Raw genomic sequence first — 18,109 nt, 5'->3', positions numbered from 1 at the left:
AATGTCTATTATTCTTGACAGGGATTTTCTTCTGAAACAGAAGTCATGACTGTCTATCTAAATAAGATGAGCAGAAGGAGTGAATGGTTTAATAACTTCTTTCCTAGACTGTGAAATCTAAAGGAAAGCTAGAAAAAAGAGATTGGAGGGCAGCCATCCCAATCTGTATCAAGGGAAAGTAATCATGTGAATACTTATTTTCTAGTTGGAAAATTCTGATGACACATTGAATGATTTATTTTTCTGAAAAACTGTGCAAGAAAGATCTTATGTTTAACAATTATTAACAACTATAGTGAAGCCATATAGAACAAAATTAGATATAACTATTGTTTCAACATCCCTCATAAGCTTTGAAAATTGAGCAACATACAGATGTGAATACAACTGTTGCCATTTTCACATGTACTGGTTGAGAAAGTCTCTTATGAGGACTTAGGATTTTCATCTAACAGCTGCTCCATACTTAGGCCTTTGGAATATGAAACATCTGTATATACTCTGTATATTCAGTGCCTGCTGCATCCAATCTGCTGCCTCATATTTATTTTTTTGCCAGTGATCTCCAGAGACATGCTTCAAAGAGATACATTGACAGATGCTCAGCAAGAGACCCCAGGCCATTGTAGGAGTGTAGCAGCCCTGCCTCAGGGTTTCTGGGGGGGGAAGGAAATGTCTGTAGCATTTCCTCAGCTATAACAACTTCTATGAATGTGCCTTCTAGGCTACTTCATGTCCTTTGGGCACATTTGAATTTAGAGTGTACTGAGATACAGTCTGACCACAAAAAACTATAACAAAGGTACAGCAAAACTGCTGGCACCTCTCCACCATTGGCAGAGGGTAAGCATATGATGTTTCAAAATATTTTACCAACCTCAAGATACTTGTAGCTCTGGGAGTTGCTGAAACAGAGGTGGTGTATGTAGAGAGTTTCCTCACGTTTTCTTGAACTCACTGAGTTTTTAGCATCCACAACAACCTGACATTTGCTGGTTTCATTTGATATACCTTTTCCCTGATTGGATTAGGCAGTGAATAATAATTTCCTTAACACTTTGTGTTGCCCAAGGTTTTGCAGTTTTCATTTGTCCTCTTCAGATATCTCTTTTTCATCCCTGGAACTTGCACTTTGTATTCAAATGATCAGACCCTTGCTGGTGAAGGATACATCCCTGCCATGCTAGCTGCTCTGTAGTGGGCAAAATCACTCCTAATGTGGATGACAGCTGAGGTTCTGCTCTGCAGAAACTATTCTCCTATGGTATGGGTAGCAATTTTCCCAGGTATTCCATACTATGAATACATAGAAAAGCCAAACAGTGGAAAGCACAAGGGAATAAGATGTAATTTGTTGAACTACTTATGTGTTGGAGCATGTCTGGTGGAAACTGGCCTTGCTTCCAAGCTGATGGGTTTTAAAGCCGTGACAAGAGGAGCCAGTTCCCCAATGCAACAGTGACTGAAAAGGGCCTGGCATGAACTGTTGGCTCTTGAGATTATGGTCAGGACTGGGATGGTCTCAAATGAGAGGAATATTTTTTCCTTTTGACACTAAAGCAGTAATTGGGGCCTGTATTCAGCCTAGACAAATCATTTTGCTCATGGTAGTCCAGCAGCCTCTTTCAGTTGTGTCCAGCACTGTCCAGGCTTGGTACCTTTGGAATCCTGCAATTGTCCATTAGGAAATAGTAGATGCAGGGTCTTAGCCTGCCTGAATCTGGATTTAAAACACCACTCACTTGTGGTGATAAGTGATATGGAATGGCTTATTTAATTTAACCCAAAATCATGACATACATGCAGTTTTGCCAGCTGCAGTCTAACTGGGGGACATTTTTGCCAGGGGACAGTGCACACTGGCAGTGTTAAGAAACTTTAGAACATCTGAGGCTGCACTGCCATAGAAGTACCTATTCTGGAGTGGAGAAATATATATTTTCTGCTAAAAAAGAGGGCATCTTCCATTTAATGGAAAAACGCCAAAACAAACAACAAACCCCCCCCCAAAAAAAACAAGCAAAAAAATAATGCCAAAACTAAGAGCTTTATAATGAATTTGTAAAAAAGGGAAGCAGAGACCAAAAGGACTCAACATCATATTTAGCCCCTTGCAACCAAAGCATTTAATACAACCAGAGTTGGAAGGATATAGGGAGCATTTAACCCACTAGTAACTTTACACTCTTGATAGGTACTAAATACTCTACAGCTCTACAACACCCTACTGAGACCCTCCTTGGGATCAATATTGTAAACTCAAAAAAATGTTACATGTGCCAGCAGAAGGGAGCAAGATATACTGAGGGCATCTGTCTTCTGTGCTGGACTTCTGACAGTGCTTACACTGCACTTTGCCTAGCAATGTTTCCTGGCAAAACTTGTCTTGGTATGAACTATATATGGAAAAAAAAAGAAAAGCAAGACAGCAAATTTAGAATCCATTCAGAAACTGTACTGCCTGTATGGGATATTTGAGACCTCTCTCACTGAAGTCAGCAGAACAATTTTCGTTTGCTTTTGTGTGCTTAATTAGATAGTGAAAACTTACAATTGTTTGGTCAGGTGTAATTTAAGCTTCTGCTAGTTAGCCATTTTTATTCTATTCCAGCCTGGAAGTGAGATAAGGTTTTCTTCTTTAATTTTGAATTTCTGTCATTTGGATGAGAGATGTTATGTACATGCAGCAAGGCAGGCATAAATATATTTAGAAATACAGGTAGTGTGGTTCATTATTGGTGTGAAAGTAAACATCTGAATGTAAAGTTTTAAAAATCTTACGAAATCCAAAGCTCAAAATAAATACTAAGATTTATGGAAACTTCAGATGCCCTCAGGACTACAACTAGAGAAAGTGGACAGACATCAGAATTTTAAACTGTTTAAAAGACAGAATCAAACTAATATAAATTCAGTAAAAATTATATGCTAGATTGACCTCTAGGGTAAAGTGATTGAGCTAAGACTTGCTTAAGACTTAGGTAAGCAGTTGTTCTCTTATAGGAACCGGAGATAAACGACTCTCACCTGATGGGGCTCCTGTGACTTACCTGTATGGAGACACTGCTATAGGAACCACCTATGACTCCTGCAATGAGTAATGGCAAATTCTCTTGAATGGCATACGAGCCATCAGGGCACATATACTCTGTTTCATCCACCTTAGTCAAAGATGCCCTGACGAACTCCAAAGACTGTTCTAAGGCATATGTATCCCTGGAACATGTGTCCAAGATGTGAACTCCAAGCTTAATTCCTGGCAGCAAGTAGTTATCTCTGTTGATTTCATCAATGGCAAACAACATGGCCTCCAAGCGTTGGATGCCTCTGTCCTCATTGATTCTCCCACATTCTTCTATTCCAGTGCCTTTTTCATTGACTGGGAATAGGCCACCTAAGACAAGGTCTCCTTCTATCTTAATTTCCTTCCTTACAAAGCTGTGGTCACTTAGGGAAAGGAAAACTCCTTTGGAAAATAAAGCTAGCGCAAGGACTTGGAGTCTGGTGAACATCTTCATCGGTCCTGTTTTAGCAGCTCTAAGAAACATTGGTGGAGGCAAAAGTGCTCTTCAGTCCTTCTGATCCATTGCCAGATTCGAAGTGGTGTCCCATAAGCCAGTGAAGAACAAGCCAACAAGTCTTTGCACTGGACCCCTAAAAGAAGGGATGGAAGGAATTAGAAAAGGCAGAAGGACATGTCAGCTTTAACAAAACTTTAATCAAGAAAGCATTCAAGAACAATGGTAAGGGATGTGAGCACCTCATTCCATTTGTTACACAACAGATTACAGGCTAAGCATCTACCACAATGGCTGTGCTGAAAGACCACATATGGGGCATATGGGGCAATCCAGCTGATGCTGACCACAGATACAAATATTTTACATTTTGTGAGGACAGAGACCATTTCTGACATTTTTCTTGTACTATCCTCTCTTATTCCATCCTCTTTCACTTCTGGACTTGATAACTTTATGTATTTTCATTCACTATGTCTCCAGATTCTTTCAGCCTTCCCTTAGTAAATTTTCTTCCTTTTTTGTTGATTGCTCTCTAGTTACTGTTCCTTCAGCTACAGCACTGCCACAGTGTTATCTCCTTGTTAATTTTTGCTGAAATTAGCCTTCAGATCCATAGTCTTTTGATGGAGTCCACCTGCCCTGCCTTCCTTTTCTAGCCTGTTCATCTGCTGAGGGCAATGAGGGGTTGGGAGAAATGTCTTGGGGCTTTGCCTCTGATTTTGGGCAATGAAAAGTATTTGAAAAACAAGACAAGCCCTTTTATTCCAGTTGGGAACTGAAGGCAAAGATTGTAATAGAAAGATGTAAACTCCACATCATACCTTTAAGTGTTAACATGCTCTCTGGGGCAGTTTTGACTGAGGTGTACAGGTGGTTTTGAGTCAGGTCTTTTAAACAGTGCCTGAGCATGGTTCATGGACAAGCAAAGAGCAGAGATAATTAACTCGCAATGAACACTTTTGCTGTAGTCAGTATCTCAGCCATTTCATGCTGGTTGGCATCACCAACAGAGAACTGTTCATGGTCCATTTAGTTTTTAGCACTGCAGTTCTGGAAGGCACCTTACTTATGTGACCTACCAAGGTTATGATGTGGAAGGTCCAGGAGCTGCATCTGGCTTTCCATGAAATGCCTTTATCACAAAACCATCCCTCCTTAAGGCACAAAATATTCTCTTGCAAGGAAATTAACTTACAAAAAATTAGAGAGAGAGATGAAAGAGAAAAATCAGAGACATGACAAGGAGAAGTCTCATACTTGATGCTTACTTAGGGCATAAAAATGCTTACAACTGGACTGGCTTTTTAATGTTTATCACAGTTCAGTGCTCAGATCAAGGGGAGAACAGAGCAGTCATGGATGTACTTAGAATATGTTTTTGCTCTCATGAAGGTCAAGACAGTTGGCCAATGACCTTAAAAGGAGAAAAATCATGTCTTAGAGTGAAGATCATGTTGTAACATTTTTCTAAGTAAACAAGCCTATGCAGTCTACAGAACACAGATGATTTGACCAAAGACTCCTTGTCAATGTTTCTTCAAATATAACATTAGATGCCTTAATCTCCAAATACTCAGATAAATCAAATGTGATAGTATCTAAAGACATAGCTCTAATAATTTATTTCTGTACTTACCTTTTCCTAACCAGAGTATATATTATTATTAGAGTTACTGGGTTATTTATAATTTAGAAATATTTAACACAAAGAAATTGGAATTAACAACAATTAAGATTTAACATTGAATGTTGGATGAGATTGCAAGGCGGTTGTTTTTCCTGGTACAATTTCAATGTTGCTGTTCCAAATTGTGTGAAAGAATAAATTTCTGTTCATATTTAGTCCAACATTGTTCTCTCATAAATCAGTAGCTTGTCAGATGCATCATCAAAGATCTTTTTCTGCAATCCTAGTAGCGTGTGGTCTGAGCTGCAGGCTGTATCAGCAGAATTTTCCATCCAGAAATAAGTGATATGTCAATGGAAAACAAGTTTCATCATCTCTCAGTGATCTATAAGTAAGCAAGTTTGCTGATTACATGTGGTGCATTTAGCAGGTCCAGAAAATGTACTTTCTGGTAGTGTTAGGAGGAAGAATGAAGTAACTGTGTTCAGCAGTACTTTCTGTGTCAGACTGTACAACAGGGCATATAAAATGGTGATACTATTCTATTGCAAACAATTATTAGGCAAAAAAGGTGACATTTGTGTGGTTAACAATTCAGTTAGATTGACTTCCATTTTTCTCATAATTAACTTTTGGGGGTTAAAATAGGACTTGCAATCTTTTTTTAAATGCAACATCCATCCTATTTACTTGTGTCACCACTATATCTCAGCAAATACTCATACATTTATCCTTACAAATATTTACTTCCCCTGTTTTACACTTGGAGAAAAGTGGCACAGAGAAATGAAATGAGATACTCAGAAGAGTCTCATTTCAGGCCCTGATTTACTCAGCACTCACAGTCACTATCAAACTCTGGAAAGGTCTCTGCTTCTCTTTAGGAACTGCAGAACATTGCAGCCATGCCCTGCACCCCTGATTCCCACTGAGGCACTGATTGAAAAACTTCCCAAGCAAGCTGATCTCTCTTCCAAGCCTGATCCTTATTGGTTTACCTAAGGTCATCAGCATAGCCAAGAACCAAGCCTTGATCTTTTCCAATGCTCCTCTGATACCTTAACAACAAACTTCCTTTCTTTCTTTTTGTGCCTTCTGGCTCTTACTGGAGGTGTTTATCAAATCATATTAAAACCAGTCTGTTTTCAACACTAAAAAGAACTATGAATTTTGCTGAAGAAAAGGCTTGTAGTGGGGTCCTCTAGAAGGTTTTCCACAATCTACCCAAAACATGCCTAGAGCTACAGTGGATTTACCCTGAAGAGCAAGGAGGCTCTTCTCATTCCCCTGACTCCTTCATATCTGAGGGTTTCTGCAAACAGAATCATCCTTCACCTTGAATCATGTCTGTATACCAGGGCACTGTGTGTCTCTGAAACATCAGCAATAAAAGCTAGGAAAGTGCTGAAAACTGTTTCAACATTACACATAAGAAAGTATCTGTAAAATCAATAATGCTATAGAGACAACTGGTTTTCCCCGCAAATAAAAAATGCAAAGGATTTCTGTAATTTTTCACTGATAATAGTTACAGTGGCCTTACTAAGGGAAACAAAAATCACTCATGGTCCCACCATGGTCAAGAAGTGACTGGAAAGGATGAGGATTGGGAATAGGTGTGACTGCTTCTCTGCCTCTTTGTTGCCTCTTTGTGTTGATAGCACAGATCTGGAGGTATCCAGAGATACGAGGGGAGGACGTGGTGGGAACTCCACCTGGGCTGGTGATGAATCAACCCCATGATCCTGCTCTATCTGGGGACAAACTACTTGCTGAAGTGTACCCACCAGTGGTGGATACGACCAACCATCCCAGCCTCCTGACTTGTCAGTTCCCTTGAAACTCTGAGATTTCACAGAGGTTTTGAAAATGTAGGTTGACACCGTGCATGCAGAGTCCTACTTTCTGGGAACTATGATCATCCTATCTTATGTCTCCAGTCCTTTGTTTATAAATGGGAGACAGTTGCCACGAGCACTGTTTCAGGTAGGATGTGTCTCCTTCTGCAGACTCAGCCCATGTAGTGGCACCTTCATGTCCTGGTGAGGAACAGAGTTGCCATGCACAGATTGTAGCAGGGGCATTAATCATAGAATCATAGAATTGGCTGGGTTGGAAGGGACCTCAGAGATCATCAAGTCCAACCCTTGATCCACTACCACTGCAGTTCCCAGACCATGGCACTGAGTGCCACATCCAGTCTCTTTTTAAATATCTCCAGGGATGGAGAATCCACCACTTCCCTGGGCAGCCCATTCCAATGTCTGATCACCCTCTCAGTAAAGAAATTCTTTCTATTGTCCAACCTAAACCTCCCTCGGCACAACTTGAGACTGTGCCCTCTTGTCTTGCTGAGAGTTGCCTGGGAAAAGAGACCAACCCCCCCCCTGGCTCCAACCTCCTTTCAGGGAGTTGTAGAGAGTGGTGAGGTCTCCTCTGAGCCTCCTCTTCTCCAGGCTGAACAGCCCCAGCTCCCTCAGCCTCTCAGCTGGAGTCCCTTCACCAGCCTGGTTGCCCTCCTTTGGACCTGCTCCAGGACCTCGATATCCTTCCTAAACTGAGGGGCCCAATGTGAAGGATGTGAAGGATGGTTTGACAGGGGAGGTTTTCCTTTTGTGCTGTGAGGTAGGAAGGCTTCCAGGAGCAAGGGTTTCTAGGCACTGGTACTCCTGAAAAAAGCTGGGAGGCAGATTTGGGCGGCCAGGACCAGAGTCAGTACGGTGACACCAAACAGATAGATTGATGTGAAGAAGGGAGCTTATTTTAAAGCAGCTTGAAAGATGGGCTAGCAACTCTGGCATGCACCTCCCACATACTTTCTTTGTAGCTTGCATAACTCATAACTATATATACAAATATTTTTCACCTCTTTCAGGCTAATCAGCCCATAACATGGGGGATTTCCTTAAACATGGTTAAGGTTGTACCCCAGAGTCAAGATTAGCCATTCCCACCCAAATTAATTTCACTGCACTAAACACATCAATTTGGCTTCACAGTACCCTCTTCTATTAAAAGCACATCTCTGGGATGTTTCAGAAAGTATCTTTTCATTACGATGCAATTATTTCACTTTTCAATTGTATTTAATTTTTTCACTCCAGCTACAGACAGAGTTCTATTATTCAAGGTGTTAATATGAAAAATATATACACTCCAGTCTTACAGGCTTTGTATTCCTGGTGGAAGTAGATGTAGAGCCTGGGTGTAGAAACAATCCACACATCAAAATGAAAAATAAACAGAAACAAGCGGAACAAGAAAGGTTTCCACATCTGGATCAGAAGGCTTCTGCCAGCACTTCCCTATGTGTACTTTATCCAGAAGCACTCAGCTTCCCTTGGCACTCCAGTGCCCCCTCTCTTCCTACCAGAAAAGGTCCATAAGGGAGAGATATATCTGCTCTTGGGGGACGCTGTCAGCACTTCTCTCCATAAAAGCAACTCAGTTGTGTTAAACAGCATCTGTGCTGCTCGTGTTGAAAATACCCTTGCCTCTTGGTCTGAATAATCAGTTTTGGTGAATTATTTCTGTGCCTGCAAAAAGTCTGGTGCATAAATCCAGTATTTCTTGGTGCAAGTTTACATATTTAATGAGGACGTGCACATTCTTGTTTCTATGAAAACAACCAAAATGAGAGAGAAGAAGTTTGGGGTTTTCACATACGGAATCCCAGTGCTATAATTCTGAACTAGATTTGTCTTTCATGGCTTTCATGGCTTTCTTCCAGGGTTACATCCACATGAAATCTCTGGTCTTCTGTAGCCTTTTCTGTTTGCAGGTCACAGAGTAGCTTTCCCTTGTGCTATCAGTTCAGAGTTGACTCTTATCAGGCTAAGTTTCTTGTTCTAAGTGTCAAACTCCAAAAGATGGTGCAGTTGAAGCTGTCACGCAGCCAGATGACTTGTAAATGAAGTGTGATTCCTAATATATCAATGACAATTCTACTGATACCTTCTCCCATATCAGTGCCAATGGCTGGCATTGGCAGTCTATCCAGCAGCTGTGAACTTTCCAGTTTTGCTCTCATAAGGCTAAGAATGGAATGAAAAAATTTTCTGGGAGCTGAAACACCTCAGACACCTCCTAGCTATTTTTTAACACCATTCACTAGCAAATGGGACAATATACATGGCCGGGCTAAAACTGGAGGGTTTTCCACTCATCCCTACTGTGTGCTATATCCTAAGTTCCCCTCTGTATTTTGCAGATCCCCTGCAGTATTTTGCAGGGTTCATCCATTTCTCCAGTTTCCTGAGAAAAGAGCTGACGTGGGTGCTGGTGGGTTATGTTTAGCGTTATTGTGGGTGGCTCCCTCTTGGCAGTCAATGATCTGTACTGCATTATTCAGGACTATAATGTAATATTGTGGTGTCTGGAGCCATATGTTAACTTGGTATAACCTGCCACCCTTAAACTTTCTCTGGAGGAGGGGTGTGCTTAGTGAAAGGTCACAGGGGAGGTTTCCAAACCTCTGTTCTTATGGCACATTACAACACTAATAGTTCCATCAATACATCTGTCTCCAAGGACAGCCCATCAGAGAGATATCTTTCCTTGAGTCCTTGCTGTTCCCAGCAATTCTTACCCTAGGAAAGCAGATTTCTGAAACAATTCTAATATTGGCTCAAAATTCTGGTGTGTCTGACACAAGAAGTTAAATACCATGATTTCTTGCTCTCACACATCATGGATGACTTGCAAAGAGCACTGCTCATCCTACCACACATTTGACACATTTGTATGAGCTCTGCCAGAACTTGACCTTAATGCCTGATAAGAACTGCACTGAAAGATAAGATGTCTCACTTCATTGGAAGAAAGTGATGGACAAGCTTGACTCTCCTTAAGAATTACAGTTAGAGATGCTGTCACCTCTGGAAGAGAAATCTTTATAAAGGAACCGAAGCTCTACAGTGACAGATAAGTGCCAGGTACACAAATTGCTCACATTGTGATCCTGGCTGACTGCAATCTGATAGCTTAAATCAGGAAAAGAAAAAAAAAAAAAGGAGAAAAAAAGTTACAGAAAATGTAGTAAGGTAGAGAAAAAAAGTAAATTTCTTCCATGGGAATATAAAAGTTTCCTTCATGAAATGTTAATTATGTGCTGACGCATAAATCTGCTGAATATGAAGCAAAATGATTTAAATTTCAGTTGTTGTCTGTTATATCTCGGAGTTATTTTTATTTTTATTTTCCTTGGGAAAAAATGAGAAAAAAGGCTTCACAGCTAGGTGATTTTGTGCCTTTCATTTCAACTTGGAATTCCATACATGAAAAACATTCATTAATACAGTTACCTCTGCCAGCAGCATGAGTGTATAAGCCATATAAGTTCATCCCCTGCCAAGCATATTGTAGAAGAGTTTAAAAGGCCCTAAAAATTTAGAAACAATTTCAACAAAAATAACAGCACGTAAGGCAAAAGATAATGTATCAGTGTAGGACACCACTTCTCTTAAAATACAAACTTATGTTACATCAGAATGAGAGGAAAAAAATCAGAACACTGCAGCATTACTATTTGAACAGTGTTAGCATCAACAAGTGATGCATTATTTTTTCTACAATGTCAACATACATCAGATGTCCAGCCCTTTCCTCAGGGATCTATGATATATTAATCCTGTTTCAAAAAGAGAATTTAAAGTATTAGTCACACAGGAAAACAGACGTCTCTGAAGTGATAAAGTTTATAGATATTAAAGGACTCCATAGAATAGAAAAGGACCTATTAAATTAGCACAGTGAGGAACAAGGAGCCCTTGGATGTTACTGGACTCTAACATTGTGTGGAAACATGGGTCTTTGTTACTTGGTACATCAAGTGAGTGCATTTGGTATTGACTGAGTCCTTCCTGGTCTCAGGAGAGCTGAAAAGAGCAGATCACCAGAGCCAGAGATCTAGGCCAGATCATGCAGTCTTCTACCTCATTAGAGTTTCTTCCATACTTTGACAATAAGTACATTCAAGTGTATTGAGAAGTCCAGCCATGAGCCTGAGGCTTTAGCACCATCTGGACAATTTGTGGTGTAATGATCTTGATGTAATGCAGGGTTAGACCTTTGAAAGTCTCACCATCTTCCCGTCTGTCTTTTTTGGATTGAGCTGAATCCTACTGCTTTTTTATCCATCTGCTTTCTTCTTCCAGGCATTGGTGACAGCTTGAAAGCACACCAGCAGAGACAGCAGCAAGCAGACAAGTGCTGTGTGCTTATTGATTGCATGTTGGTTGACTTTAGTCTCTGTCTCCCTGTGTTGTCCCAGAAAGACAGGGAAGAGAAGTCAAAGGATAAAGACTTTAGGGAGAAAGGAGCAGCTGGATTCTGTGACCTGTGGAGGTCAAAGCAATTATTCCTGCTTGGTGGTGGAGGGATGCCGTGGCCATGCTAAGGTCAGCAAGTCAAAACCTGGGTGAGAGGAGTCATAAATGTCATAAATATAGCATAGTCCTGCACAAAGTGAACTGTGACAGTTTCAGCATCATGTCTTGGGGTGAAACTTTTAGCAAAGAGAAGCTCTACCACTCATGTTTAATGCAAGTGAAGCTTAACTAGGTGAACTGACCACCAACCTAAGAATAGTTCCCTAGGGAGTACCTATGCATTTAGTCTTTGAACAAATATTTAGCCTTTCTCTCTTACTTGATACTTAAGCATCTATTTTTTTCTGCCCTTGCAGAACTTGTTTATGTTTTGTGCTGGTAATGGCTTCATCTCTCTTCAACATATCCAGGGGTTTCCTTTGGTCCAGAGCTGACTGTGAGCTTCTCTCCATGCTCCAGCTGAGATGTTCTGCCTGTGCATTCTCTGCTCCCTTTAAATGGCATCAGAGCTAGCTGGTAGATTTCGCTTTAGTCAGTCCCCTGCCAAGGCAGTTCCTTCACACTGCTGCAACATGACCAAAATATAGCTCAGCCTCTGTATATGCAGAGGGCAGAAAGTCCTTTCTCACTATTGTTTCTGTTGAGGTTCAATCTTGTTGCCAGCACAGACAGCCCTAGAGCCACACAGGCCTTGCAAAGCAGCCGAGTGTGCACCTCTGCTCCTCTCCATCTGTATGTGGGTTGACTTCTGCCATCTGCTATACTCTAATGGGACTCAGTCCTCATCTAGACCCCAAGTAGTGGCATTTGAACGTGGCCTAGATCCCTCCATATCATTGGTCAGGATAGGAGAAGCTGCCCTGCAATAGCAAAGGTGATGGCCAGCAGTGGTCAGAGCCACCTCCATGTCTCATCGTTGTGTCCCCATGATTTAGTGATAGATCAGACAAAAGCCTTTCCAGGTTGGTGCTCCCACCCATGTCTGGTCTGTGCTGAATCTTCCAGATTGTCACAGCAGTACAAAACACTCTGTTGGGAATTTTCTGATTTAAGGTGGTTTCTATTTTTTAAAAGTTGCAGTATTTCTCCCTCTCACAAAGTGCTTCAGAGCAGGAGCTGTTGCCTGGACTGTTGCTGTTCAGTGTTGAACTCTGCCCCATCACCACTGACCATTTGCTGTTGAGATTCAATCTAACTTGGGTACTTAGTGCATGGCACCATTGACCTTTCCCAGGAGAACCTCCTGCCTATTTGGGCTTCAGAAAGAAATAAGGTATCTCTGGAGACCTCTAAAGGCACAAAAATCTTTCTAACAAAGACACTTGCTTTAGGTGAACTAGATCACTTGTCACTTACAATATGAGGCCAAGGTAGGTGCCTGAATACCCAAACAGGGCCTCACTCTCTGGTCATATTTTTGGTGTGTTCTTGGTAATTATACTAATCAACAGAAAGGGATCAGAATGGAGAAAGGTTGTTCAGGTTGATAAAGAAAGGAAAGAATTATTTAGCAGTGGATTGTAGCTTTTTGCTGCTGAGTTCCTGGTTGTTTTTTTTTAAAACATAAAAAGATGAAAAATTTTCCAACAGCAGCCTCTCCCAAAATGATCCTTTCTCACCCACCGGAGCCCAGCCTGGTAACTCTTCGATCACAGGAAGATCCTCCAGGCTACAGCATTCAGTGGAGTGTGAAATCACAATTAAGGGAGCAAGTGTTTTGTAAGTGAGCAGAGCCGGCTGCAAATTACATCCTGCTATTAGCTGATTTTAGAACAAGGCTGTTGAACAGCTTCATGATTACTGGGCTGTGGCATGTATTAAAAAAACATTAATAAAACATAATTGATTGTGAATTGTGCTTAGAGTTTTAATCACAAATGTCACAGAAGTTTACTGGCAACAAAAGCTGCCCTCAGCTATCAACAGGGGCTGGGTTGTTCTAAACAATTTACTGAACTTGATTTGCAGCTGTTTTAAATCAGTACTGAAACCTGTGGGTTTTGCTGACTTAGAGATCCTCTTTGCATTTTTCTTTTCCAATCAGCAAAGAAAGGTACAAGATTGCCTTGCCTCTGCCAGGAAGTACCACTGGGAACTTGATGGGAACAATATCTTCAATCTCACAGACCTGCCACTCACTCAACTTGCCATTAGAAGCTGGAAATGTCACCAACAGGGAACAGGAGCTGGTGGTTTCTATTTTCTGTGAAACAAGCAATAGCACAGAGCTATACCTAAGAAATACTCATATTATTTCTCTTCCACCCCCCCACCCCTCCCCCAAATTATTTTCAAGAATTAAATCATGTATTCTTAAAAGAACCCAGTAAAATCTAATTCCCATCTGACCCTGTGTGGGCTCATAGATGAATGAGGGATACCACAGTAAGTTTATGGCTACATTTTCCAGTCTTGGATGCCCTACTGTGAATTTATGGACTTTAAAAAGCCCATTCACATTCAGACTAAGTTGGGACTTTGGCAGAAGTCTTGTCCCAGATAGTGATGCAAAGTGCTCTCTGTTCTACACCAGTTAGTGCTATGGGGACCAAAAACTCACTTTCAGGCTGAGAATTCCCAAAGCACTTAACTATAGTTAATGCCTGAATTTGCTGATCAAGGTGACACCTGACCCTACTGATTAACCAAATTTATTCAGAGGAACACTGAACTGTACCAAAGTTACTGGGAAAATGTGCACAGGTATGTGGACAGGATCTTACCCTATCAATAGGTATTTAAGGTCATGCAGTTTTCTTACCCCACAAATAGGTGACATCAAGAGAGGAATAAAACCCAAGAGTTCTGACTCTGCCTGGCTGTGACAACCAGAAATGCTGGTGCTAAGAGTGAAGAAAAATCTTAGAAGAGGACCTAAAATGAAGTAATACAAAACCTGCATTATTTATTGACTTTCAGGCAGCCTGTGTGTTGGCAAATAAGTGAATATAAACACTGGGAGAAGATTTCTGAAAAGAAAGAGCTAGCTGTCAGGGTTTTTAAAATAAAAAATAAATCTGTGAAAGAATTTTTTTTGTTTCTAGAAAGATGTATCCCACAAAGGCAGATCCTGACTGAGGGAGGGATTTCTACCTAATATAAGTCAGGCTCAGGCTCAAATACTAAATAATACCACTTAGGTCCATTGGTATTTTGGACCCAGTTATTTGTAGCTGAAGATGCATCTGGAAAAAATACCTCCAACCTGCAGAAAACAGGTCCTTTTTGCATGTCATCTGTCCATCCCTCAGATCTGGTGTAAGCTGTTGACTGGGCTCCTTTCATGTAGCTCCACAGCAGTGTAAGTCCATAAATATATATATTTATGTGAAGACCCAGAATCTCACATTCACAATAGGCTCACTGCATTCTCTCACTGTAAATGGCCATTGCTATGGCAACAACTGCTTTATTCAAAATTTAGAGAGTCACTTAGTGCAAATTATGAAAGAAGAGATGTGACAGCATTCTGTGTAAAGAAAAAGCCACAATTTGATGGCCCACTGTGGTTTCAGTAGAGGATTGCTCCAGGATACCCCAGGGACCTTACCACCTGTGGCCTGGCACCTTCTGCTCTGTATGGTACAGAAACAGCTTTCTCTCATGTTGCCTTTGTCTTTATTCTTCTCTTTGCTGTCAGTAAATGGCATTTTAGCCATTTGATCAGCCACAGAACTGGAGTTGTGGTCTGTCCAGCCTGGTCCTCAATACCTCTGCCAGAATACTTCATAGTCTGATAGCATCAGGGGGGAATTCCTTGCTAATGAAGGGAAGGGAAGACACAGGCCCTCTTTAGAGTCTCTTGAAGGGTGCCAGTGTTCTGCATCAGCATGCCTGGCAGTAGATGAAAGGTCTGGCTGGGTTACAGGACAAAGCACACTGCACGACTGTGATACTTCTTGAGAGGAGCCCCTTCATGGTGCCAGGGGGCCAACAGATAACACCTCAACATTTCCCAGTGGATTTAGGAGACTCATGTCTTTCTAAAGCTCTGCAAACTTTGTCCTCTAACCCTAACCCTAAATGAGGACACATGTCATTTAAAGCAAAATGAAGGTGTCCTATTCATTCTTTACTCTTTGAATGAAGAATACTAGTTGATAAAAAATGTTCAGGGCCAGATATATTGCCCAGCAGGCTCCACGTTCATTAAAAAAAAAACTGGAAAATCTTTTCCTTAACTCCAATAAGCCAGCTAGTGCCCATGAATGCCAGAAGTAATAGGACCTGAAAGAGGATGGAATACTGGACTCTCTACTGACAGATGAGAAGTTTCTGCAGCTCAGCTACCCAGGAGTGGATTTACTATTGAGAAAGTGGAGTTTAGGTATGTTCTGCATCTTCTGTTAATAGTATGAGATGATCCAACCAGGGATGAATAGAAAAAGTCTGTCTTTAATCTGGATAAAGTCAGAATGACAAGAAGGTAGGTGTGCAGATGTGACCCAGTAGTTGCTGGCTGAGAAGAGCTGAAAGTTGTTCTGTTGGTAATCTGTTCTCATGGTGGAAATGGGCAGGACATGGGTGATGACTGTTTGTTGTCTCCTCTGTTAGAGGAGGGAGGGAGCATGTAGGTAGGCTGCAGGTTGGTTGCAGGCTCAGAACAGATGAAAGCAGAGGGTTCTCCTGCCAAGACACTCCTGAGCTGCTCAATGCTTTCTGCTGGCCAGTGTGGATGCTAAATTTCTGCACTGGCTCAGGGCCACTGGAAAAGTTCTTGGTAGAAAAATCCATCCCAGACCAGTAAGAGTGAAGATAAAATGGCTTCCTGAGAAATGTGGAAATCAGGAGATTAGGGTAAAAACCACCCTAACTTCACTGTCTCGGTCAGAAGCCTAAAGACAAGCAGGATGAATCTCACTACTAACTGTGCTCCTTTCATCCCTTATGAGAACTAAGCAGAGAGTTTTGGTCAAGGAAGAGTTAAAACTGTATTGCATGGGTTGTTTGTATAGAACTTTTTGTATCTTGGAAGATACAAAATTAGTCCACATTAGGGGTGAACTCTTCTCTCGCTCCAGGAGGTAGATCTGATTTATTTTGGGAGGATCAGGGCTGAATATTCTTTCTGTGTGGCCTGTGTGCCTTGTAATAACAAGCTTTCTTGTTATTACAATTCTCATAGCTATTTAAGATTAATACTTGTATCCTAAATTTCACCGAGGCCAGCACGAATGAATAATAATCCCATTAAAGAATTCAGGAACTGGCCAAGAGTCACTACTTTTATTTGTTAACAAAATGGAACCAGAGGTGAGGATTTCATTGCTTTGCTTGCACTTTCTGCCTTTGATCAGGGAGAAGCTCCATGTCTGCCAAGATTTCTGCTGACCACAGGAATGCCAGCAGAACCATCCATGCGGCAGCAGGCACAGGATGAGTGTTTTTCTGTGATAATTTCCCCAAATTCTCCCTTCAAACGGTGATTGAAAACCTTATATGTGAAACCATAAGACCAGGTGCATGTGAAGGAAGCATGTTAGGAATTCTACATGCCAGATTCTCATCCAGGCTATGTTGCCCATCCTGTTTCATGAGGCAGAGGGATGATGGAGAAGATCGATCTCTGTGGATCATCTGCTCTTCCCCTTGTGCAGTTGTGTTGGGCTGTGGTGTTACCCCCATGCCAGACCCATAGTTCTGAGAGGACAAGGACCCTACATCACAGGTGATGAACTGTGGAGCTGTCTTGGAGCAAGGAGAAAAAATAGGAAGCAATGGCAGGTCTGGAAGTGGCTCTGCTCCAGCAGCAGATCAGGCCATTCCTGATCCTGGGGACAAGCTCTGGGTGGTCTCAGCGACACCACCTGGGCAAAGGAGAGGAGTGGAAGGAGAACAAAAGTGGAAATGTAAAGGAATTATGAAGGGAAATTTTAGAATTAATTTTTTAGGGCAGTATGGTAGCTTTGAGCAAAACCTAAACCTCTGAGTTACATGATGGTTTGCAGAGGATAAGAACTGCAGTTCATGGAGTCCTAAATTACTTTATGTGCTTTTTAGGACTATCACACACACAGTTTGACAGCAGACAGTGCAATGGCCACCCTGCAGGGCTGAGGCCTGCCTGGCTATGGGGGGTACTGGCACAATTTTTTTCAGGAGAGCAGAATCAGTGTGGCAAAAACTCTGCCTTACCCTGTTACACACAGGAATGGAAACTTCCATGCAAAAAGGGGGAGTCCTGTGGGTGCAGGTGGGTGACAATATCTAAAAAAGTAAATCCTGTGGAGTCCCTCCAATACACAATGCAGACAATAATTGTGTAACAGCCTAAATTTTTATCGCAGGTTGAATGTTTTCAGTGTATTGTAGCAGGTTACAGAACAGAGACACCTGCATGGGCAAGACAATCTCATGCAGAAGTACCATGTCTCAGAGATGGTCAGTCAGCCTGACTTGAAGATTTCTCACCAGCCTGGATAAGCTACTCTGGGATTTGAGTGTGCCCTCCCCATAAGCTTTCCTCTCTAAAACAAGACTGCAAGATGGGAAATTGGGGTTTACTGAATTCAGAGATGAACTTCCATTGATTTCATTTAAACACAGGCTGCCTTCACAAGACACTTGGGTCGTAGCTTGGGCATTTTCTTTCTGTCATTGGGTAAAGCAAGGGAATTTCATTTTGTCCAGGA

General features: G+C 41.5%; 1 protein-coding gene across 4 annotated transcripts in view; it reads right to left on the bottom strand.

Annotated features, from left to right (window-relative positions):
• Positions 1 to 18,109, bottom strand: part of GRM3 (glutamate metabotropic receptor 3) — a 104,056-nt gene that overhangs the window by 41,066 nt on the left and 44,881 nt on the right. For 3 of the 4 annotated variants that reach the window (XM_071734056.1, XM_071734058.1, XM_071734057.1), the window contains one exon: positions 3,051 to 3,654. In XM_071734056.1, the coding sequence (XP_071590157.1) occupies positions 3,051 to 3,548 (498 nt within the window). In that variant the 5' untranslated portion in view covers positions 3,549 to 3,654. Of the gene's footprint in view, positions 1 to 3,050; positions 3,655 to 18,109 lie in introns of those variants that run through there. The other variant, XM_071734060.1, reaches the window with a different exon arrangement.

Source organism: Heliangelus exortis, chromosome 1, assembly GCF_036169615.1.
Source record: "Heliangelus exortis chromosome 1, bHelExo1.hap1, whole genome shotgun sequence".
In the NCBI taxonomy this organism is placed as follows: domain Eukaryota; kingdom Metazoa; phylum Chordata; class Aves; order Apodiformes; family Trochilidae; genus Heliangelus; species Heliangelus exortis.
The sequence above is the reverse complement of the archived record's forward strand: the minus strand, read 5'-3'. Positions and strand labels throughout refer to the sequence as shown.